The 25,901-nt window shown below is 44.2% G+C and overlaps 1 protein-coding gene across 2 annotated transcripts in view; it reads right to left on the bottom strand.

Moving 5' to 3' along the window:
- Positions 1 to 24,795, bottom strand: part of ADGRA3 (adhesion G protein-coupled receptor A3) — a 116,447-nt gene extending 91,652 nt beyond the window's left edge. Inside the window, exon 1 of one of the 2 annotated variants that reach the window (XM_081077942.1) lies at positions 24,311 to 24,795. In XM_081077942.1, coding sequence (XP_080934068.1) covers positions 24,311 to 24,552 — 242 coding nt within the window. In that variant the 5' untranslated portion in view covers positions 24,553 to 24,795. The remainder of the gene's footprint in view (positions 1 to 24,310) is intronic. The other variant, XM_081077943.1, reaches the window with a different exon arrangement.
- Positions 24,796 to 25,901: the final 1,106 nt, after the last annotated feature.

Genomic DNA, 25,901 nt, shown 5'->3' with positions numbered 1-25,901 from the left:
GGAAAATCAGCTCATGCAAGTGCTGCCTCTCATGTCGCTGAGAAGCTGTTTGGAAATAGGCATCTGACCTTTGATGGCATCTCAGAATCAAAGAAACACGCACTGATGTTTCCTTCTCCATCTGCTTCGCTGTTGTGTCCTCATCTCCTAGACCCATCCTTCACAGCTCTTAATTCTGCTTCCTAATTGTCACCTGAAACCTTTTGCTTTGAATTCGGGAAGAAACCCTCTGCTCAATTTTCCAGACCACTAATTCTCTATGTCCTAAGCAGTTCCCACTTTGCTCAGTAGATCCCATCTACTGCCACAGCCCGAACTTTCTAACATTACAACCTCACTGTTAACTCCTTTCTTCAACAGCTCTCTTCCCATGGATGCTCTTGCTTTATGGATTTGCCGTTCTCTTGGATCTGAGATGAGGAATTACAATTTCCCCCCAATCATTCCGTAGATTTCCTCTCAAGTGTCTGATGACCCTCGGCTGCAAGCTCATACTTACAAACGGGGCTCTGGATTGATGGGGATTCGTTACAGCAGAGGATTTCTTTAGCACAGGAGAATAATGGTGAATGGAGAGGAAAAAGAGGTGGAACAAAAGTGCTTTTATTTCAAGGTTCAGAAGTTGCATATCTTTGGAAGGTAGTGACACAAAAGAAACCTAGGGTCCCCTGCAACTTCTCTTTCTGGCTATTATTCCCCCACCAGCATTCTGCCTTGGCAAATCTCCCAGTTTATTGAAAACCAAGTGAAACGACTTTGTCGCAGAGGCAAACCCAACCACCAAGCCCTCTGAGCTCCACTCACTGAAGACAGAACGAGAGCAGATGTTTCAGGCTTATTAATTCCGGGCCAAGCACTCTCCTTACCCACTTTTGTTGCCATTCCCTATAGTTTCAATTCTTGGGAATCTTCCAGGATCCTGCTGAGAAAATTCATTTTTTCTAGTTATTTCCACGTTTGTCTCTACGGAGCTGTACGTTCCTTTGCTGTGCAGTTTTGTCCCCAATCTGATCCCATCTGTTTTATTTATCCCACAATGTCCTCAATGCTTCCGGATCACTGGAGCACCTTCCTCATTTTTCGGCCCCATTAGTTATGGGTCTGTTCAGATTTTTATGTTTCTTCTGTCATTGTCAACAGAATGTCAGAAGAAGAAAGAGTCAACAAATAAACATGCTTCAGTGTATATGCACTTAGGGGATTGAAAAGGGATCTTTTCCTACAAGTAGAGGTCTCTTTTCCCTTTGATCTCTCCTCTGGATGCTAAATGATTAGGGGGCAGGCTTGGTTTCTAGCTCACCCCCTCTCCTTCGTGCAGAGAGGCTAATGCTTTCCTTTACTAATTTGCTAGACCCTCCATCAGCTTTCACTTAACAGAATGATTATTTTTCATCACAAGGGCACCTGTGAAAACAGAATACCTCACATGTTAACCCAAGGTAGAGCCCCAGGTTCCCTGTAAAACAGTGGGGTATCCCTGAGCACAACCAAGAAATGCCACAATCATCCTGGTCCGACATCCGACCACCAAATGCACAGCAAGGAAGTCAGATGCTGGGCCCACTGGGAGGAAGGAAAGGCTCTGTTCCCTGACCTGGCGAGTCGAACCAATTTTTGATTTGAGATCACTTTTCCAGACTCTGCTCTGTCCCAGTGATGACTGAGCATAAAAAAGAATGACAGAGGAAAGTCCTGGATGACAAAGAACCAGAATTTGAATCTTAACTCTAGGATCTGGCTTCAGGACTTTGCACAAGTTCCTTAACCTCTCAGTGCCTCTTCTGTAAATCATTCCGAGGATTTCTGAGAGAAAATATGGGGCTTTTGCGAGCATAGACGTGAATGAATGTGTAGCAAAGCACTCGAAGCTGGTCCTCATGAGGCTTCATAAGATCCAAGCAACTGGACAACATCACAACTGGACAATGGTCAAGTGGAGCCCTGGATGTTTCCATCCAGTGGCATCCACTGCTGCCCAAGCACGGCAGGCCACGGGGCTGCCTTCTGGTCGGATCAGCAGCATTCTCTACCTTACCGGCTCTCTGAGGCTCGTGAACATCTCGTCTGAGTTGTGGTGTTCTATTTTAACATATTGTTAAAACAAATGGAACTCCAACCCATAACTTCACAGATACTGTTTAAAAGAATTATTTTAAAGTAAAATTAAAATCGAGATAAGATCTTATAAATAACAGTTCAAGTGGTGTACAGCGACAAACAAGGACAATGCACACACGTGTGAGATTGGGAAACCTTACTCTTTTTGCAAACAAGGGCGTCACAGAACAGAATGAGTGTTCAAAGAAACAACCTGTCGGGGAGTTCTCTGACCAGAGGCATTGAGAAAACCTAACTGCTCCATCACACCCCCGTCTCAGGAACTCAGAATGTGCATTTTATCATTCTGAACTGAAGATACCCAAATCTCTTTAGTTGAGCATTTCTCAAATCTAGTTAACCAGACTTCCTTACATGATAACAACGCCATGGCCTGCCAAACCCACGTGGCAGAAAGCCGAACTATACTCGTCGGCTGCTAGGGATGCAGCAAGTGTGTGTATTGAAAGCACAGGCTGCAGGTCAGGATGCCTGGATCTGAAGCCAGTGCTGCCACTTTACACAAGTATAAACTATCAATTGATTCCATCTCTGACCTCCGGTGGTAGAATCCATAAATGGGATAATTGTGCTGATTTGTTTAGAGCAGGGGTCAGCAAACTCCAGCCCCCACATTGTTATTATAAATAAAGTTTTACTGGTCCACAGCCATGTTCACTTTCATGAACTGCTCTGTGGCCGAGTTAAGTAGCTACAATTGAGACTGTGTGCCCTGCACACCTAAAATATTTACTACCCGAGCCTTTACAGAAAGAGTAAAGGTGTAGAGCCCACTCCTAGTATAGAGCACTCATTCTCCTTTCTGGCTGTACATCCAAAACATTTAGCAAGCTTTACAAACAAACAAAAAAAGAAACGCTTGTCCCTTACCCCCTCACAGCATTAACTCAAAATTTTAGGGCATGGGGATCCGACATCATTTAACTCCCCACTGGGCACCTGTATCACCAGCCTGCAGGGGCTGAGAGCTCCGCGAAGCCCTCACAAGTTCACCACTGCTCCAAGAGCACTGAGGGTTTTGATCTGTGAAAGAGGGCCACGGGGTGACAAAAGACACCAGACCACTTCCAAGGACCCGGCAACCAGAGAGAACAAGGAAGCAATCCAGAAGTCTGCTTGGGATGGCATGGAATTATCAGATGGGACATGAGATACCACTGCACAAAAATGAAGAGAAATCAGCGAGACAACCTAAGGAGATTCCATCATGACATATAAAATGAAAACATTTTGGAAAACCATGACTTGACTTTTTAATTCAGTAGATAAAGACAGTGACCACTGAGAAGCAAATCATGAAGAAACCTGCAGTATATGAAAATAACAGGAGTTCTGGGGGGGGGGGGTATGGGGACCACCAGGTAGAAAAATGGCTGTCATAAAAGAAATAAAAGGAAATGTCTCTGCAGAAAGTAAAATAGAGGCCACCAAGAGCTGTGGGGGAGGAAGGAATGGGGGTTATATTTAATGGAACAGAGTTTATGTTGGAGATGATGAAATGGTTTTGGTTATAGATAGTGATGATGGTTACACAACATAGTGAATGTCTTCCATGCCTTGAACTGTACACTTACAAACGGTTACAATGACAAATGTTATGTATATTTTACCATGAAAAACTAATGTCTAATAAAGATATGTACATAGCCCAAAAAATTTAAAAAAATTAAAAAAAGAAAATGTCTTCAGTTTAAAGATAGACTTTAAAGATTAACCATGTGCCAGCAAACTAACGGGGGGCGGGGAGTAGTGTACATTCAGGCATAGTCTAGTTAAATTTCTGAATTCCATGATAAAGAAAAAGATCCTCTAAATTTCCAAACAGACATGAAAACATGGGTGTTTTTATTTTTTGGTGTTAATATATTTTCTATAGATTTGGCGAATAGGGACGAGTTTTCAGTATACTTAGTCTGCTCTCTTGAAACTATGCAATCTCTCTCTGCAAGCTGAACAATTACTTAAAATGAGACAGCAAGTCAAAAATATCTACAGCTAACATACTACTGTGGGGTCACAATATAATTTATCATCCCACAGACACCTGAGAATAAAAGGAGGTGCCATTAATATTTACACTAAGACAACAGGTGTCTTCGTGTAAGTTTTAATGGTGTATGGTCACCCTTAACTACTCCAATGGTTCATTAAATAACCTTTCAAATTTCCAGGCAGTTTTATCAAAGACCTGACTTTTTTTTTGAGGCTTGTTTTTCTTATAATTATTTCAGAGTCTTTGTTCAGCAGTCTCATAAATAAGAAGAAAATGATCTGTTTTCCTGCTTTGGCATTAAACATTAAATTTACATGAAATTAAATAGCATTTGATTATGAGACACTAACGGGTTTTTCTATGCCATACTAGGTATCTTTCAAAAATGCCTAAAAATGAAAAACTGCCTATTAAATAACACTTCAAATTATCTTATGAACACATCAGCTTCATGAGAATAGGGAGCCCATTTTTCAATGTGTCTATACATCATAAAGAACAGGGGATGCTTAATATTTATGAATACGAGAACAGCCAGTTTATTTGGCATTTTAATCAAACTGAGCACTTTCTACTGGGGCCATACTGAGGTTCTTCTATGATTTGGAGTCTTATTTTTCAGCCGAAATTCATGAGGGTCTGACTACTCATTAACTGAGAACATATGTGAATGCCTACTGTGTGCTGGGAGTCACACAAAGGATACAAAAATACACTTCAAGGCCTAATACTCCACATTCATCTAAGTGTGAAATGCTACCAGAGGGTTGCATACCTGACCCAAAGGGAACACAGTTTCAATGTTGAAGAGCAAAATGATTATGGAAGGCCTTCCTGAATTGTGCTCTTCCAAAAGGAAAAAAAAAGAGTAGGAATCCAAAAGGCAGGCAGACAGGAAGGGGAAAATCCTTTCCTACAGAGGTAACCCCTCCAAGGTCTAGATAAGCTTTCTACTCCTGCACAGCAGATTCCCACAAACTGAGTGCTTTACACCAACACCTGCTTCCTGGCTCACAGCTCTGCAGGTCAGAAGTCCAGGCACAAGGTGGGTGGGTACTCCGCTCAGGTGGAGCTGGCTGCAGAGAAGCTGGACACCAACAGTGGGGATGTTCCTAATGAACGAGGTGAATTAAAATGTTCCTAATGAATGAATGAGGTGGAGGGAAAGGGGAGACAGAAGTAAAACTCATCATCTATGAACTATTCTGGTCACAGTCACACTTGAATCAGAGTAGCGAAAATTGGGACCTTGTAATTTCAATTTGCAATTTGTAATTTTAAGTTGCAATTTGTGAATCTGTGTTTCCTTCCTGGGAAGGTTTGGAAATGTCCTTTGACTGTTACAACATATGGGTTATAGGTATGAATTCTGGAGTCAGGAGGCCTCGGCTCAAATCCTGGTTCTATCACTTAGTACCTGGATGACCTGAGGGAATTAATGAGCTTCTATCTATCCCTGCATCCTCAGACACATAAGAGGGATCGTAATAATAATGACCTCATTACGGAAATATAAGAATTAACTAATAAAACACTTACAACACTTTGCTGTGCACTCAGCAAACATTACATGTTACTGTTGGCCCATACTTCTAATGGATCGTCTGTCTTTTTCTACTAATTTTGTAGGAGTTCTTAATATACAGGAACCGACATTTTTCTCCCTCACAATCTCCCAAAGATCCTTAAGCAGCTGGTCCAAAAGCAGAGAGCCACTCTCTATTAGGAGATATTTGAAAAGCACATTTTGGAAACTATCACTGAATGAAATCAGTATTTTTGAGAAGGATAGAGCTTACTACTAAGTATGCAATCTAAATAATTCTACTGGTAAGACATCGCTGAGCCACTCTTTTAAAGCAGCTATTGAAATTCTCAAACGGGGAAGAACCCTGCTATGTTCAAAACTTCATGTGATCTTAAGATTAGAAAAATTAAGAAACAATGAATCTAGTCATTAACAGAGTTTGGGGCTTCTAGGGCCATTGGCAAACAATGGCACATGTGTCACCACCTCCCAGTGGGGGCAGGTCATTCGTCAGTCCTGATAGTTTCCTGATAAGCTCTCACAGCACTCCTGATGGCTAATCCCAATTCACCGGCACGGAGCTTTGAGAAATCTATTTGCCATCCTGGTTCTACTACAGAAATGGTATCATAGCCGACTGTGACCCCAAATGTACTTTTACAGTTGGTAGAGGGATCATGGCAGGTAGAGGGACCAACCTGTCGCTGAAAGGGAGGGAGTTAGCTGCAGAGTCAACAAGGGACTGCTGTGAAACAGAATCAGCATCAGGCAGAACACTGGTGTTGAAGGAGTCATAAATATGTATAACACAGGCCACGCAGTAAAGGGGTGGAGGCAAGAAAAATAATCCTGTGATATAGGATCCGTAGGATGCCCATCAAGTCTGGAAAAGGAAAGAAGACGTGTGTGTGTGTGTGTGTGTGTGTAACAAAGGTATCATTATGCTAAAACAAATTGTCTGTTTCCAAACGTTAGGAACACGCTGCACGTTCCTTTCGCACTCAGAAATTCAGACAGACTGGTTGACTCAATGAGCGGGGGTTTAAAAATCTACATTCCTATTACAGAGGAAGGAAGAGAGATATGCCAAGGGACAATCAGAGTTCAAATGCTGAAAGAGCTCCTCAAGTGTTTAGATCTTAGAGACAAGAATTCAGGGACCAAAAAAAAAAAACAAAAAAAAAAAATCCAGTTACCAGGAGCTGGGTGAGCACCGGGTCCCAAGGTGAGGATTGGCACTAGGGAATGAGGACAGGTCTCAGCAAGCAAATGAGGGGCAATTAGTGCTAAGAGTGGAGAGAAAAGGCATGCAAGGCTCAGGATCCATGCAGACTAAAATCTTAGGACTGAACAGACCCAACATCCACCTCCAGACCCCAAAATTTAACCCCTGCACTTACTTACTCCTATAATGCAATGAATGAGTTCTATTAACATGATTTGAGCTTCATTAAATGAGCATTTTAAGTCTGGATTTTTAAAAATATGTCAAAAAACCTTATCAAGTTTGGTTTGGTTTTATGGGATATGCAAAACCACAGAATTTCAGCAGTCAAAGAGACCCTACATCTGATCTAGTTCAAAACCTCATTTTACCATTCAGGAAATTGAGGGTCAGATGAATTATGATTTGCTAAGGGTCACGATTCTACTTGGTAGCAAAGCCAACCTGACACCCCATATCCATTCAGTCTCAGTGCTATTTACTGTGTATCCTCCTTTCTGATCTTCTTTATCAAATAAGGGATGGAAATACCCTGCTTTTCCAGCACCATTTTGACATATAGATGTGAGCCCTCCCTAAAAAGAGTTAGAATAGTATGGCTTCTTTTCACTCCATATGGGGACTAAAAAAAAATGCAATTACCCTCCAGATGATGTTGTTATTCCTTTCATCTTCATATGGCAGCTATGTTTGAGATAGGGTCATTTATTATTCTAAGACAAAATTTTCAATCTCAAGAATGAAGATGAGAAAAGGACTGATTATTTAGTAATCATTAATACTGCATTACAAAGATCCAGTCAAGATGGCAGAGTGCATAAACACTGTATTCACCTCCTCTCATGACGGCATCAAAATTACAACTAAACTACAGACAGACCAACCATCATTAATCACCTGAAGTCTAGCTGAACTGAAGCCGTATAACTAAGGACATACAGAAGAAGCTACCTGGAGACCGGTAAGAGGGGCAAAGACGTGGAACCGACTGGTCCCACACCCATGTGTGATCATTAAAAAGAGGGAGGGGTATCTCAGCTGCAGAGGTACCCCTGGAGGAATGAGGGGTCCCAGCCCCACATCAGCTTCCCCAGCCCAGAGTTTCAGTGCCGAGGAGAGAAATCCCCATTAGTTCTGGCTGTGAACACCAGTGGAGGCTGGGGCTGAGTGAGACTAGGGTGGCTGCACTCCCAGGTGTTTCTCTTGCAGAGCCCACAGATGGGCTTCTTCACCAGTGGACTCACTCGCTCTGAGCTCCAGCACTGTGGCAGCAGCTTGAAAGGTGCCAGGGATATATGGGTAGGAACTGAACTGTCTGGCTTCAGAGCAAGGGCTACAGAGGCAGCTTTCTCCCAGGAGGTGCTGACAGAAGCCCTTGTTTCTTTGTTGAGCTCCCCTCCACTCCCCACCCCCTCCCCATGGGCAGAGGCAGGCGCCAGCCACATCTGAATCTCCCATCAACCTGGCTAACCCCATTCTGTCGCCCTTCCCTGGTGATTCTGACACACGCCCCTTCCACCCCTCCACCCCCAATTTTCGGGCCCACACAAGGCGCTTCCAGTGTCTTTTCCATATAATAAATAGCTTGTCTTGGCTCATGCTGCTGACTTTCCTAAAAATCTCTTAAAGATTCACAAAATCCAAATAAGCAACATCTGGCTTTGGCATGTCCTGTACCTCTGGCTGAGCAGCCCCAAGCTTGGGACTAATGACAGTCGGCCTGGGTTCGCGGCTTGGTCTCTCAAGGTACCTCCAAGCCCAGTGCATGTGGTAGTCATCTGCAGATTGCTTTGTGGCTCATGCCAGGTGGCCCCGGGCAGGGCACAAGCCGTGGCTGAACCTGGCCTGCGGTGGGGCCCCTCCTAGGAGGCCCCAGGACTGGCAAACCCGGTGGTCAGCTTGGACCCAGCCAGAACATCACCCAGCTGCCTCCGAGGATGACACAACCAAAGGGCACACTGGGCAGGCACCAGAGCACTGCATAATAAAAGCCTGCTCTGTAGGGTCAGCCCCTGCACAACATCTTCTCCACTGTAGTCACGGCCAGTCCACACAATCAATCAGCCTGAGGATCTATTCCTACCAGTGACCTGCTAATAGCAACCAAGACTCAATTACAACAGGAGGGCACACACAACTACACAACAAGGCACACATCTGGAGTACCTAGCTCAGTGATCAGGGAGATTGCACTACTGGGCCCCATGGGACATTTACTACATTAACGCCACTCTACTACAACCAGGTGACATAGCAGCCCTACCTAATACACAGAAACAAATATAGGGAGGCAGCCAAAACAAACATAGGGAGGAGACAAAAAAACATGTCCCAAATAAAAGAACAGAAAAACAACTAAAGAAAATGGAGACAAGCAACCTACCAGATCCAGAGTAACAAACACTGGTTATAACGATACTCAATGATCTCAGAGAGAGAACTTCAACAAAGAGATAGGAAACAAAAATGGAAATAGAAAACACAGAAAAGAACCAGACAGAAATGAAGAATACAATAATTGGAGACTACATTAGAATCAATAGATTAGAAGAAGCGGAGGATCAAATCAGTGATTTAGAAGATAAGGTAGCAGAAAACACCCAAAAAGAACAGCAAAAAGAATCCAAAAAAATTTACGATAGTTTAAGGGGCCTCTGGTACAACGTCAAGTGTACCAACATTCGTATCATAGGGGTACCAAAAGAAGAGAGAGAACAAGGAATTGAAAACCTATTTGAAGAAATGATAATGGAAAACTTCCCTAACCTGGCAAAATAAATAAATATACAAGCCCAGGATATGCAGAGTCCCAAACAAGATGAAACCAAAGGGGGCCACACTAAGGCACGTTATGATTAAAATGCCAAAGGTTAAAGACAAAGAAGAATCTTAAAAGCAGCAAGAGAAAAGCAGTTAGTTACCTACAAGGGAGCTCCCATAAGACTATCAGTAGATTTCTCAACAAAGACTTTGAAGGTCAGAAGGAATTGGCAGGAAATATTGAAAGTGATGAAAAGTAAGAACCTACAGCCAAGATTACTCTATCCAGCAAAGATATCATTTAGAACCAAAGAACAGATAAAGAGCTTCCCAGGCAAGAAAAAGGTAAAGGAGTTCATCACCACCACACAAGTATTACGAAGAATGTTAGAGGGACGTCTTAAAAAAAAAAATAAAAAATATGAATAATAAAATGGCAATAACTATGTATCTATCAACAATTAATTTCTATGTAAATGGATTAAAGGCTCCAATCAAAAACTTAGGATGGTTGAATGGACAAGAAAACAAGAATCATACATACGCTGCCTACAAGACTCACTTCAGATCAAAAGACAAACACAGAATGAAAGTAAAGGAATCGGGGATATATATTTCATGAAAATGGAAACAAAAATCTAGGGTGGCAATACTTACTTATACCAGACAAAATAGACTTGAAAACAAAGGCTATAAAAAGTGACAAAGAAGAATCCAGTAATCTTATTTCTGAGTAATTATCAGAAGACACCCAAAACACTCTTTAGGGAGTAAATGCTCATTCATATGTTCTTTGCAGCATTGTTTACAATGGCCAAGGTGTGGAGGCAGCAAGGGTGTCCATTGATGGATGAATGGATAAGGAAGAGGTGGTGCATATATACAATATGAAATATTCCTTGGCCATGGAAGGGAATGGGTTCTTGCCATCTGCAGCGGCATGGATAGACATAGAAGGTATTGTGCTGAGTGGATATGTCAGACAGAGGAAGACAGATGCAGTGTGATTTCCCTTATACGTGGTATCTAAAGAACAAAATAAACAAACAAAACAGAAACAAACTGATACAGAGAACATTTTGCTGGTTGCTGGATGGGAGGGGAATGCAGGGGGGTGAAAAAGAGAAAGCGATTAAAAGTACAAATTGGTTGTTACAAAGTAGTCATCGGAATGTAGGGTATAGCATAAGGATTATAGTCAATAATATTGTAGTAACCATGTATGGGGTCAGATGGGTACTAGATTTATCGGGGTGATAGATGGGAGGGGTTTGGGGGTCAGGGTGAAAAAGTTGAATCGATTAAGGAGTACCAATTGGCAATTACATAACAGTCATGGGGATATAATGTAGAGCATAGTCAATAATATGGCAATAACTATGTATAGTGCCAGCTGGGTACTAGACTAGGCAGGGGGATCACCTCTTAAATTACATAAATGTCTAAAGAATATGCTGTACACCTGAAATTAACACTGAATGTCAGTATTAATTTAATACTGAATGTCAACTATAATTGAAAAATTTAAAAGAGAAGGAAAAAGGTGAAGGGGAATAAGAGGTTCAAAGTACCAGGTATGAAACAAGTCATGGGGATGTAATGTACAGCATAGGGAATATAGTCAATAATACTGTGATAGCATGGTATGATGTTAGATGGTTGCTGAACTTATCATAGTGATCACTTTTGGTCTGTCTACAAATGCTGAATAACTATAGTATACACCTGAAACTAAAATAACACCTGTAACTAAAATAATATTGTATCTCCACTGTATTTTAATTAAAATCTTAAAGAAAAGGCTACATTGCATACTTAAGTATGACACCCTGGTCATTCCCATAACCACCTGATGACAATAAATGAGATGTTGAAATTCTTTCCTTCAACAGTTAGTTACTAGGATATAATATGTACTAGGTAAGAAATCTCAGTTACTCTGTTTCCCCATTAGTCAGCCACCTCTCAAGAATTGGTTCAGAGTAAAGAAGTCCCATCTCTCCTGTTTCATGAAGGCTTACCCCCAACTCTACTGTCACAGTAAGCATTTAGGTTGTCTGTGACTGCTATGAACATAACAATAACGAGAATTACAGTCCTAAAGGTCCTAGGCCAGAAACCTAAAAAGCATGCCGTTTGAGAGGTTCAATTTGCCTGCCCATTGTCTGTTGGCACACCTGTAAGCTGATTTAACAACCGAGATGCTAAATTTAGCACAATACCTGGAACATGGTAAGTGTCCAAATGTTGGTTGTTATTAGAACATTTAATCAACGTCGGGTGCTTATATATTAAGCTCTGGAAGCCAAAGAGCTGTAGATGCCTTAGCTTTCTCTTGTCATGGTAGTTCAAGATACTTAGCAGACCAAGATTTAGGAGAAAGTCAAACTACAGTAATATCAGAAAGAAACAGGTTTAACCATTAACTCAATCATGAACCCTTTAAGGTTAACACCAAAGCTAGAAACAGAAAGTCTATCAAATTTATTTCAACAGAAGGCTAAGAAGTGTTTTCTGAAATTGCATTATGTTGAACAAGAAAAATGAGAAGAAGACCACTATCTTTAGATTTTCTTTACTATCCTGCAACATCCCAACAGAAAAATAAATGCATCCCTGGAAAATAAACTCAGGATCAGAATAAAATACAACCATTAAGGACTGATAGTTTCAGAGACCAGCAGCACATCAAAGAAATGAAAAAGAATCAGAGAGAACCTGAGTGAAGCACGTTATGTTTGCCTCCCAGAAACAGTATTCCAGGCACCAAGGGAGCCTGTTAGTCATTGAGTGGAGATCCCAGGGCTCCCCACATTTTCCTTTCCATGTAAAGCTGCCACGATCTACTCTCAGCCTGGATGTGCAGAGTGTAAAAGGTCTCCATAGTTCCCCTCTCATCTTTGCTGCATGCAGTGACAATAGGGCACCTGCAATTTAATGGGTTTTATAGTCACCAACATGGGAAAAGAAACACTAACAAGGACTTGAGAATATTACAAAGCTTAAAAAATAGGAAGTCTGACAAAGTTCTTATAGTCACGTCTCAGTCTGTGGTTGCTAACTTCTCGCTAAGCTGATGGGCAAGTTTTTCAACATTGTCCCAGAGGGAATAACTCAAATACTTTTTTTTTTTTTTCAGCAAGGAGCCTTAAAAATCAAGTTACAGTAGAAGACTTAACTAAGCTTCTTTGAGTAGGCAATAACCTCAAACAGACAATCTCTATTTCGCATGAGTTCAGCCCGGATGGCAGCCATTCCCAAGAGCTTTTCATCAAAAGGCAGCCCATCCTCTAGGAGGTACTGCCCATCATGACCCTGTCCTGGCAGGGAAACCACTCTGTCAAGCCAGCCATTTCCTCGTAAGAGCTTTGGAGCCCAAACCAAGGAAAATGGCCGAAATTCAATAATTCAGTGAGTGTGAAACAGATGTGGTAACCATCAAGCTAAAAGACCAAAAGATGACACACATATGGTGAATGAAAGATGTTTAAATCTAGGCACTTGACAGCAATGGGTTGAAACTGTAACAAGAGGTAAGGAAATGAAGACAGTGGATTCAAGGTCCTTTTCAAGACGCTTAATTATGAAGGAAGGGGAGTGACCACTACAGCTACGTCTGCTGAGGAGAAACATTAGAAACTAAGGGAAACGTTTTGAATGTAGAAAAGGTTAAGTGATAGTTTCTCAAGAAGAAGGAAGGAATTAAACCCAGAAAACTTGGGAAAAACGAATGAATTTGGGTATAAGATACTTTTCACCATCAAATGAAAAGTGGGAGTTTAAGCCTTGACTTTGCAGGCTGGGTATTCTGCTTTGAAGAGTCGCAAGCATATCTGATAGATTCATCCTGTCTTAAGAATAAGGCAAGATTCTTCCCCTAGTCCCATTTAAGAAAAAATAGTGGGAAAAATGGGGCTTCTTTAAACAAAGACTTATTGAGTGTTTATATGCTGGATGCTGAAGACAGAGATAAACATCACCATCAAGAGTTCACACTCTGGTAAGAGAGTGAGAACTGCAAATAAATAACTCCAAACAGCACGACAGCTGCCGTAATGGAAGCAGACACAAGGAAGGACCAGGTCACAAGGAATGGAAGACTCATCGTGGTCCTGCCAAGAACTGCAAGTTTCATGGTCTCTGAAAGACTTATGAATTCCAATGGAGTCTTGACCACAAAGGGAGAGTTTTAAATGTTTGACCTTCTTTAAAACAAACAAAAAGGCAGGTTAAAAAAAAAAAAAAAAAGATTAATGTACTAGAAAGCACATCTGTCTTAAACACAGTCCTGGGAATACAGCACCAGTCAATTTCTCTGTTCCTCTTTCATGAGAAAAGAGTTGGGAAGAAATGCACAATTAAAAACAAAAAGATGCTTTTAAGTCTTATCTTGATGGGAAATGAATCATTTTTTTATAATAACTTGCATTTGTATAATCTTTTTTTAAAGATTTTATTGGGGAAGGGGAACAGGACTTTATTGGGGAACAGTGTGTACTTCCAGGATTTTTTCCAAGTCAAATTGTTGTCCTTTCAATCTTAGTTGTGTAGGGTGCTGTTCAGCTTCAAGCTGTTGTCGTTTCAGCCTTAGATGTGGAGGGCGCAGCTCAGCTCCAGGTCCAGTTGCCGTTGCTAGTTGCCGGGGGCACAGCCCACCATCCCTTGCGGGAGTCGAACCGACAACCTTGTGGTTGAGAGGACGTGCTCCAACCAACTGAGCCATCCGGGAGCTCAGCAGCAGCTAAGTTCAAGGTGCCATGTTCAATTTTAGTTGCAGGGGGCACTGCCCACCATCCCTTGTGGGAGTCGAGGAATCGAACTGGCAACCTTATTGTTGAGAGGATGTGCTCCAACCAACTGAGCCATTTGGGAGGCAGCTCAGCTCAAAGTGCCCTTGTTCAATCTTAGTTGCAGGGGGCGCTGCCCACCATCCTTTGCGGGACTTGAGGAATTGAACGGGCAACCTTGTGGTTGAGAGCCCACTGGCCCATGTGGGAATCGAACCGGCAGCCTTAGGAGTTAGGAGCATGGAGCTCTAACCGCCTGAGCCACCGGGCGGGCCCTGAATCAATTTAATTAGACTTAGATTCAAGCAGGCTTAAAGGAAGAAAAATTTAACAATTCCAATTTAAAAACCTGTATTACTGTTACACCTCTAAGGCTGCTCAAAGTTTCCTTCTATTAAATCTAAGGATGGTTTAGACTGAAGTGCCATCCAACATAATTTACAACTTGCTCTGTACCTGGCCAAAATATAAGGGAATCACAGAAGTGCCTGTTAAATGGCTATCACTATTCTAGATGCTCTAGGTTGCAGGAGGGAGCAAAACAAAGACTCTGGCCTCAATGGAACTGACATTCTACATGAGGCCAAGCCACATATTTGGAACAATGTTTTCCTATTCAGAAAAGTCTTCACATAGGGAGTGAATTTAATTCACAATCACACACCGTGCATTATGCCCTGTGCTGCGGGGGGAATAAGGGGTTGGGGGGCACTGGGAAGCTTAGATTAGCCCAGGGCTCCTCTACTTCCCTGCAGGCTCGGTAGGGGGCGTGCTTATTACTCGTGTGCAGAGACATCTTGACTTATCTGAGTACAATTTTGGAATAGGTAGGAGCAACTCTTATACTAGTGGAGCTGGCGACCTGGCAAGAGGATTTACTAACGATTCTAAGACGTAGACTGTGCAGGTGATGGCCAATTCAGCTTTCTTTGTAAGGGATATATAATTCCACAGACCTGATTCTCACACACACACACACACACACACACACACACACACACGGTGATTACTCAGTAACAAAAGATTGCAAATATGCACAACAAATATTATGATTTAAAATTAAGAAGGCAAAATACGGGAGAGGAAAAAAAAATGGGCAAAAGATGGATGCTTTTAGTTTTATTTAAATGAAGAACCAAGAGTGTCAGTCATCTAAATTGACAAAGAGCTGAAAGCCACTAGCAAATTCCTGACGCATGAGCTGACTCAGGCTCCCAGCCCAGCAGCAGTTCCACACCCGGATCGAGGAACTCTTGTGTGGTCTGCCCAACATGCCTTCCACCCTTCAAGTCAAGAACATAACAAGGATGTCCACAGTGCTGCCTTTTTGGTTCCCACCAAAGCAGCGAGACAGTAATGGAAGAACTATATTATCGGATGATGAGTTACCTCGAAAAATCTCAAAAATGTCAACAAGAAAAAAGAAAAATTCTTAGAAACTGAAAATGTCCAGAGAAGTTGACCAAATACAAATGACCCTTTTGTAGACACATCGAAATATATTAAACTCCACGTATAATTAGAAAGCAAATTAAAATAAGCTTTTATTTATTTATTTATTTTACTGATGTGACTAGTAAAGACTGAAAAATAAAAACAAAATTTCCAGAGCTGGCACATGCTCGGAAAATTGGGCCTCTCACCCTTTGTCTATACTATGCTATTAATTTAATGACGCATGTGTACCAGGGAGCTTCTCTATTTTAAATCTAAAATGAAGGATTTAAGGTACTCCAAGGCTGGGGCCATTATGCATTATGTCCCCTGCTCCATCTGAGTTCCAGGTCCTCACATGCTGATTTGGACAAATGCTTGCTGCTGTGAGACCCTTTCAGTGAATTCATTCAGCACCACAACGCATCTTTAAAACCTACTGTCCTCAACCTCATGACTTGATATGAAATACAGCTTCAGCGCATCAATCCCCACTTTACACACAGTCATTTTTCTTGACTCCTATGAATAAGGCCCAACGCTCAAGCTTTCAGCTATCTATCCTCAAAACGGCTCTTGATTTTCATCCATCTTTGCTCCACTTGGAACAGTCCCTCCCTCCCTTGTGAGGCAGCTGCCTGCAATTTGTTCCTCTGCTCTTTCTTCTCCCTTCTTTTGTTGCAGAGGATGACAGCTGGTGACAGTGGTTAACCTTCAGGTCGCTGGGCTACTAAACAACAGGTTCTCCGCCCAGGGGACATCAGAATCACCTGCAGCGTTCTGAAAAATGCCAATATCCAGGCCCCATCCATAAATAACTAAATCAGAGCATGAGGTCCATAGCCCAGGCATCTGAAGTCTTAATGCTCCCAGGTGATTCAATGGAAGATTGAAAACCTCAACAGCAAACCCACCAACTAAGTTAAAGGAAGCTGGAGATAACTGATCCCCTGATGCCTGGGGCTGGGCTGCAGGGCCTGAAGCAGTGGGACTCTGGCCTGGAACATTCTTCACACAAACATCACCATTGCCTGTGCATATCATGACATGCAAAGTCCTGGAAAGAACCGCCATAAATAACAGAAATGCTTATGTGCTACAGAAGGCCTGAGACATACTCGGCTGAGGAAATGTTTTGTGCCCAGCAGATGGATATGAGGAAAAAGCAATGAGGATCACCAAACAAAAAGGTCTATTAGTCCTTTTAGCAAGGTTGTTCTTAAACCAGTCTTGCAAATTTCCCTTTAAAAATCCAGTGCCTTTACTTATTTCTAAAAATCCACCAGCTGCTCTCCTATCTCCTGCTGTCTTAGCAGACGGTAGAATGGGAGGGAAATTCAGGTTAAATCTCATCAAAAAGAGCCAATGGTCAAGTCTAACCAGAAAGAGGTATGATACATATTGTATAACTAGAAGGCAAGAGGCAGAGTACCAGAAAGGGATATCAGACTAGGATAAAACTGGTCTAATAAGTGCCCTCCCCGACCACCCCCAAAAAAGGGATGCCCAGAGAAGTCATATAAGCCCACCTGAGTCTACAACAAGCAGAGTAGGCAGTGAGTAACTATTTGCTGAATGAATGCAAAAGCAAGCAGAAACAACAACAACAAAACTAGGATACACATGATCAAGAATGCCACTAGAGAAAAGTAAATACCAAAAATACATTCTGGTCTTTGGACAGGCCCTGCTGATGGGGGAAGGCACAGAGTCAAACCTGAGCTTGCAGCTGAGAAAGAGGAGGAGGGAAGCTTTGGGATTATTTTTATATTAATCCCTTAAACTTTCCGTTTGTTCCTTTCATGCCCTGAACAGGAAGCATCTGAGAACAAAAAATGCTACCCTGGGTGAAAAGCCCATTTGCAAGGGGCTCAGCATGGTACTACATGTGGTGGCCGAGACAGATAGCTGCCTCTCAGGAGGTACCTACTACACCCCTGTCCCACCCCACTCCAACGTGTATGAGTCCTGTACTAGAGGTGCAAAATTTCTAAAAAGTTTCATCATGAAGAAAAAGAAATTGTGGGAGATACAGTGCGTACCTTTTTTAAAAACTCCCTCTTCAGACCAAAATCACCTACATTTGACCATAAGTGTAAGCTAAACCATACATAAAGCATTAAAATTACATTAAGTTTTAAAATAAATTTAGTCAGGCTACAATTAAAAACTTATTGAGCAAGTTTACATCTATAGCTTCCTAATCTTTGCAAAATGTGAGTTAATAAGATACTAAAATTTAAAGAACTCTGTATCCTAATTTTTATGTTTTGAGAAAAATGTTGACACAACAATAAACTAGTTATGTTCTCTATATTTCCTCCATAGGAATGCAGCCAACACGAAAACTACTGCTTTCAGAGAAGCACCTGCGGCAGGGGGGTCACTAAATACTCTTATAAAAAACTTCACCCTGTGTTACTTTCTGAGTTACTTTGAGGAGTTTTCACTTCTGTTTTAAAAAAACCATCTTTATAGACTCCTGGGAACAGAAGCTGTTGTTAGATGAGGGCAAGGATCTCCAAACGTTCCTGTGTTTGTTTGTTTTCTGGAATTTTGATTTGTGGGTTATTGCCAAACCCACCAACTTCTCTCATATTGTCCTGATGCTGGTGGCCTCTGAGCAGGCAAGAAGCAACAAGATTCAGAGGCGGGGTCACGCAAAACATTCCCATCATATTGGAAAAACTTAGACTAGCACTATGGGTCAAATGCCTACGTTTGCCCAAAATTCTGCAATATTGCTGAGCGACTCGTCAACACACTGTCTAATGTGTGTGCTTACCATACACATAGGATCATGTAAGTCAAATATAACTGAATCGATTTAATATACCTGTTTTTGAATTGGGGAATCCCACAGCTATGAAATGCTGACCTAAACTAAATAAATGCTCTCATTTGAATTTGAGTCTGCATCCCTCTGCCATCCCTCCACTTGTCCAGCTCTCCCACCATACAGTCCTATCTCTGTTAGCATTACTCTTGTCAATAAAGAACGAATTCATTCCCCCCCATACTCCAGGCACCTAAGACAGGTCTCCTAATCCTTCCCTTCAACCGTATGTGAATTACGAAAGCAACATCAAACATCATGTAAGTGACACAAGAGCACAGATAATAAGTAGTGCCTGGGTGCGAGAAGGGAGGGGGCAAAATGCTGGAAGAGTGACAGAAGAGTTCACAGCCGTTGAGCTAGATTGGGAAGAACCCAGACTTACCAGAACAGGGACTCCAGGCAAGAGTGGCTGGCTGAGCCCAGGCACACAGGACGCAAAGTACAAACTCTGCTCAGGGACAATGAAAAGCTCATTCTGGTCAAGCAGAGAATTTGTGGATAAGCTTGATCCTTGCATGAAAGAATCCTGTCCTCTTACCTCTGAACCCCTATCCCTCAGCCTATAACAGCACGTCAGTCAATGTGTATGGGAAGAACAAATTGTTTGTGCTGAGTAAAGGGAAATAAGGCTACAGAGGTATGCGAGACCTTGAATTCAACGATAAAAACCTTACCCTTGACCTACAGAATTCAGGCCACAGCAGCTAGCTGGGCTATTCATGAAAATCCCCTTGCTCCCCTCTCCCTCTGTTACTGTTCACCTGGCAAAGAAGCAGCCTGCTTAATCCCAACTATTTGCATCTCTAGGCTGAATGCAGCTGGGGAGAAATACCTGTGCTGACCACCTTCCATTCATTCGGATTACAAGAGGGACAGGATCTGCCCTACTCACATTCCTGCAACCTCAGCACATTCACATTCCCTATCCCAAAGGCCAGCTTCACACCTCTTTCACCTTACCCTTCCCACCGTACTCACCCATTCCTGTTCCTCCCTCACCCCACCTCCGCCTCTGCCTCTTCAAGTAATAACAGCAATGGGCAGGAACCCCCTCTTCACCCCACCTCCACTGTCCTCTCACCTGCCTTTTGGCCCACGCTCCCCACTTTTCCTCCTCTCACTACGTGGGGATGAACCGTCCCTGCTGCCATCAAAAGCCAAACCCCTTCAATGTGTTCCAGTGCCCATCACATCTCACCTCCCGCCATCCATTTCTCCTGCTCCGGCATTATTGCCAACCATATTCAGACGTGCGCCAACATTCTCATTCCTTCCTAAGAAGCCTTCCATCCAACGTACGTTCTTCCTCATCGAGGTGCTATCACCATCCTTCTCACCCTGTTCTCCCTTCAAGCCACCCCAATGTGCCTTCTGTGACCTCTGGTCCATGGAATAGCTCATGGAAGGCACCCAAGCCCCAGGCTGTCAAACCCAGGGCTCAACTTCTTGGTCTTACTGTCTAGACCCCTCAGCATCTTTCAACTGGGGCGCCCATTCTTATCTTCAAACTTGACCCCCTGTTGGCTTCTATGACCAGATGCACCCAGGTTGCGCCCCCCATCCCACCATCTGCTTCTTCTGAGCCCCACTGCTGCTTCAGTGTGCTTCTACCCAGGCCATCTCCTCCTCCCAGCTGTATACTATGCCCTAAATAACCTCACCCAGACCCATGTTTTCAATACCATGTATACATCCATGGTTCTGGAAAACATCTTTCCACTTCAGTAGGGCCAGTTGGTGGCCATCACCCCTCCCCTGTAACTTGGGAATGCCCTGCTCCCACAACTCAATCATTTCCCTTCCCTCAGGCCAGGCTCAAGTCCCAACTCCTGCAGTCCTCCAGGAAAATAAAAAATCTTCCAGTGCCTCCACAGCCCTACTCATCTCTCCCCTTTTCACCATACCTCAGCATTTAAACAGTCAGCAGTACAGGATTTATTACTTAATTTCAGACATTCTGTAGTTGTTCCCTAAATGTCTGCGTCTTCTGTGGAAGTCCTTTCTCCCCAGTTAGGTTACATTTCTGAACAATACAAGCATTCCTTTTTGTGTACCCGGCACTGAGTTGGACACACTGGAAATGTCCAATTATCAGTTTTGGAGAGCAAACAAACATAACATTTTAGGAAAAAGAGGGAAAAAAAAACAAAAATTCATGCCCTATTTTCGTCCATTAAACAGTCTCAGAAAAATCTGGACTTTGTCCTTGAGACTTAACAAATCATAAAAACAAAACAAAACAAAACAAAAAAAACCCTTTGTCTAGAATCACCATGTAACATCAGAAGGAAAACACTACCATTTAGAAAAGCAAGGGCTAAATCTGTAAAGCTTTCTATCACTGAGCAACATTGCACATAAAATATGGAAATTTAAATTATTTACTACATCCCTAACCAAAACATGAAATGTGGTTAAATTTTTATTCAATGTCGTGTACAAAAATAATAAACGCAGTTTAATCCTTTAATACAAAAGGCTACACAAGATACAGGGAACAAGTGTGGTCACGCCAAGAATTTCTATGAGAGCTCTCGATAAACGAGGCTTCGGAAATGAGTGTTGTTCACTAAGACAGTTGAAGGTTCTGAGCTTTAGGCTACATTTAAGTCCAGTTCATCCACTAAGTGGAAAAAAAAAGCCTTATTTTTTCATTATTAAAAAAGAAAAAGAAAAATCTCTATCCTATCCTTGCCATCGTCTCAACCCTCATCAACTTTCCAAGCCTCAGCCATATCACAGATCAGCTAAACACAGTTGGCCACACCTAAAAGATTGAAACTCAAGCCAGAGAGCCTGCCTATTCTTCACCTGGTCCTGACAGCCTTCCCTCTGACCCCTCTGGGCTGTGAATACTGCCATTGACATTCCAAAGTGTCAATGATAACTGCAAATGGGTGGGCATGCTGGGGTCCCCCCATCTTTCATCTCATTTCCTCCCCTTACCATTTCCTTCACAGTTATCTTTCTCAACCTTTTCTAATAGGCTCAAGATCCTAAGTTCCTCAGTCTCACCAACTGTGCCCCAAGGGGGTCCTGGTTGCCTCTCTGGGTTCCTTTCGCTACATGTACACACCCAGTACCATACTACTCTAAGACTTACTCATGAATCTTTCTCCCCAAATACCTCCTCAAGTCCTGGTGAAGAAAGCCCATGTTTATATTTACATTCTGCAGTGACTTGAACAGTGTACCCCAAAAAGATGTGTCCCAGTCCTAACTCCTGGAACCTTTAAAAGGGACCTTATTCAGAAATAGGGTCTTTGCAGATGTAATCAAGTTACAAATCTTGAGATGAGATCATCCTGGACTTAGGGTGGCCCCTAAATTTGATAACTGGTGTCCTAATAAGAGAGAGTACTTTAGACAGAGAGACGTGAGGAAGAAGGCTAGGTGAGAACAGAAGCAAAGACTGGACTTGGGTTGCCGTAATCGGAGGAAGGTCAGAAGCTGGAAAAAGCAAAGATTCTCCCCTAGCCTTCCAGAAGGATCCTAGCCCTGCTGAAACCTTGATTTCAGACTTCCAGACTCTAGAACTGTGAGAGAAGAAATGTGAGTTAATCCACCAAGACTGGTGATCTGCAGCAGCCCTAAGAAACTAACACCCAGTCCAAACTTCATCATACTGCCTCCCACCGAGGTAGCCACTCAACAGAAACTGTGTTGAACTAAGAAGAAAAATGAAGACAAGCGGGGAAAAATTGTCTGAACTGCAGGACGATAATGTGGGACGTGGACCCCCCACTGTTCACTCACCATGAGAACTTGGGCAAGCCACTTACCCCACAGAGATGTTCTGATTCATTCCCTAGTGAAATGAGGAAACTGGCCCAGAAGACTCTCTATCAGGTCCAGTATACCTTGAACCAGTTTCATCTAGAACATCAGCTTTATTTGATCCTTAAACAAATTACAATTTCTTCACATTTCACTAAATAGACTTTATTAATTTCATTTTCATCTAAAGAACTTTCAGGTGCAAAATAATTGGATTAAAATGACATTTCAAAGGCACTTATGTTTTAATCAGCTCATGAAAAATTCAGTAAAACAGTTTAACTGATAATATACTGAAAAGTGATTCTCAACATCGCCTTTTTTTTTTTTTTTTTTTACTTCAAAGCAAAATCAACAATTTACAAGTAGTTTATCTCATCCAGCTGGAACTGCTGACATTTGGAAAAAGTCGACCTAAACTTGAATTGGCTTAAGTAACACTGATCCCGAACCCAAATGTATGATGACTAATTTCTGCAGAGTAACAAGGGGCATCTTCAACACAGGGGTTTTTCTCCCCTTGGATCAAGGCTGTAATTAAGGCCCCATAGCCCAAATTTCCACTTCAAAGAATCTGGCTAAGAAATAAATAAATACAGCTGTTGCCCATACCAAATGGTCAACTGTTTGTAAAGGAGTCAAACAAAACAAAAACTACTTTACCCATTTTCATGCCTCCATAAACACACACACAGACACACACACACACTCACACACTCCTGGGTTAAACTTCTCCGATTTAAACAAATGGAAATTAAGAGCAAAGGTGTTAGTAATGAGATTTATACTTGTCTTGCCTTTATATCCTGCCTAATTTAGGTTAAATTAAAAGCCGTATTTTAAGGTTTTTCACGGCTCTTGCTTCTCCCCTTGCCTTCATGTTTTTGTAGTGAGTGGCAGCGTTCATGCTTTTCAACATAAGAGAACACGGAGCACTGGGGACTCATATTTCACATCGACAAAATGTCCATTTTTAACTTTTAAACTTTTCTGAACCAATTCAAGGTGCAGAAAATAAAATCAAGAGGCACGGGGGCAGTTGCAACTTTTCATTTGGAATCGGCAAAACCACGCCTGAAAAACGGAACCGTGAATCTCAGCACAAACTTAGTGAGGAGACCAAAAACTTTTTCCTTCCAGGTGACAACTCCATCTGAAAGTCAAGTCCCTCGAGCCGGCGAACAAACCCAGCCTTCAACCCCGAAGTTCTCGTCTTTTAGATCTGAGCTCTCACACACGCGAAGGAAGGGGCTGGAAGGAGCACGGCTTCACCTTCTATTACGTTTCTAACCCTAAATAGCAACTCCATTTTGAAAGGTGCTCTTTATAATAAAATGAGGATAGCAAAAGGCAAGGCAACAGTATGGGAGTTTGGGGATCCCACGCTGGGCCGTTCCAGGTCCTTGTGTTGGATACACCGCAAAGGAGCCTCTGCGTGGAACTTCACCGGCACAAAGCCGAAGGCCTGGGGCTTGGACTCGAGCGCCGTTTTCTGGAAGCCCGAGCACAGGATGAATGAGCTGTAACTGCGCCGAAGGCGTGTTTACTCGCATCCTCACGTGGCACCGCGCAGCGACAGAAGCGCTGCGCCCGGGCAGCGCGGGGCGCGCCGCTGAACCCGAAAACTTTTACTTTGCAAACTAGCGGAGGGGGAAGGCGGGTCGGAGGCCGATTCCCCGGCCTCTCCCAGAAGTGCGCCCCAGCCAGGCCCACCCCCCAGCAGGCCCCCAGCCTGCAGCTTCATTCACACAAAGGCGCGTAGGTGCCCGCAGGACTCCTCTCCAAAGTAGCGGAGAGGCGGGGCGACCAGAGAGCGCCGGAGGAGACGGAGGGCGCGAGGGCTACTCACAGGGTGACCGTGCGGTTGGGCAGCGTGTCCGGGGGTAGGACCTGGGCAAGCTCCAGGCTGCTGCACACCACCTTGCCCTCCGCGGCACTCGCCGCCCTGCCGGCCGCTCGGGGCCGGCCGTCGTGCTTGCAGCCCGGGGGCAGCGCCACGGCGCCGGGGCCGCTTCCCAGCAGCGCCAGCAGCGCGAGCGGCAGCAGCAGCGGTGTCGGCGCACCGTCCCGCCGGCGCCCGCGCGGCTCCATGGGGCCTGCGGGCCGAGTGGCGGCGCGCTGGCCTAGCGGGCCAGCCCAGCGCCCGGGCGGGCGGGGGCGCGGCGCGGGCCCGGCGGTGCCCGGAGCCTCATGGCGGCCGGAGGACGGGCCCTCCTCCGCGCCAGCATGCTCCTTTGTCCGCTGAGGCCGGGATCGGCCTCCGGGGAGCCGCGGGGTCACGGCCGCGCGGGTCCCAGCGCCGCTCCACAACCGGGCGGGAACGCCACCTCCTCCTCCTCTGTGGCTGCCGCCTCCAACCCCGGCAGCTGCCCGCGGCGGCCCCTCCCCGCCCCTTCCCCTCCTCCGGCTCCAACACCACCTCCTCCTCCGCGTCTCCTCCTCTCCCCGCGCCTCCCGCCGCCCGCGGCTCCGAGAGGGAGGAGCGCGCTCCCGGACCTGCCCCGCCCTCCCGCCCCGGGGCCGGGCCCCGCGCCGGCCTCCGCGCGGGAGTTGTGGGGGCCCCGCGGGAGGATGGTAACTCCCGCGGAGAGGGCGGAAGAAAGTCCTAGTCCAAATTCTAGTCTTGGTGGCCGCTCTCCCACACGCTTCCCTCCTCCGTGGCCGCCCTCCAGACAAAGCCGCCCTGTGCGCCCCTGGGGGCCGCCCATTGCGCTTGAGGTGCCCGGCCCCTGGCCTGGAGTCAGGGAGAAGGGCAGGGCTGAGTTTCCTGGGAGAAAGGAAAGGCGAGGGAAAGTGTCCCAAACCAACACTCTTGAAAGGGATCGCCTTCCCACGTCACTCCCCGGAAGGGATTTCAAGCCTTCTCTTGCCACACCATAAGTAGCCTCATTTGTCCCAAATACACCAGAGCTAGAAACAGGCTCCTCTCCAGAAAAGTGGCCTCTTAGAGATGTCGCTGACTTTCGGCGGCTCTGGCTCTGGTCCCTGCAAAGGGTGCATCGGGGCCTCGGTGGACCAGTAGATTTCAGGTGTCTGACATGTACAGATACTTCAGATGTAACCATTTAGAGCAGTAAGAGAGCAAACTAGCCAAGAAACCCCAGCTGAACACATTACACACTCTCCTATGTAAGGCTGCCGTTTTATTTGCAAGACCAGGGCTCACATACCCTATGTTTATATATTTACAAGGAATATATTAAGCTTACAAAATGTATTCTGTTCTCCTGCCTTGAGAAATATACCTTAATAACAACCTGGGAGGCCAGGTGTGTGCACAGAGCACTCAGATGCCTTGGAGTTCATCCACCTTGAAACATGGCAGGGAGGAGAGAGCCACACCTCAGCCCTTGGCCTATGCATTTCCACCCCCTTTGCTTACTGTGCCAGCTCCCTTCCTGAACAAGAGGGGCTCTCTGCACATGTGTGGACACCCCTAG

Source organism: Rhinolophus hipposideros, assembly GCF_964194185.1.
Source record: "Rhinolophus hipposideros genome assembly, chromosome: 1".
Taxonomy (NCBI): Eukaryota; Metazoa; Chordata; class Mammalia; order Chiroptera; family Rhinolophidae; genus Rhinolophus; species Rhinolophus hipposideros.
This window is presented reverse-complemented; position numbering and strand designations above follow the sequence as displayed.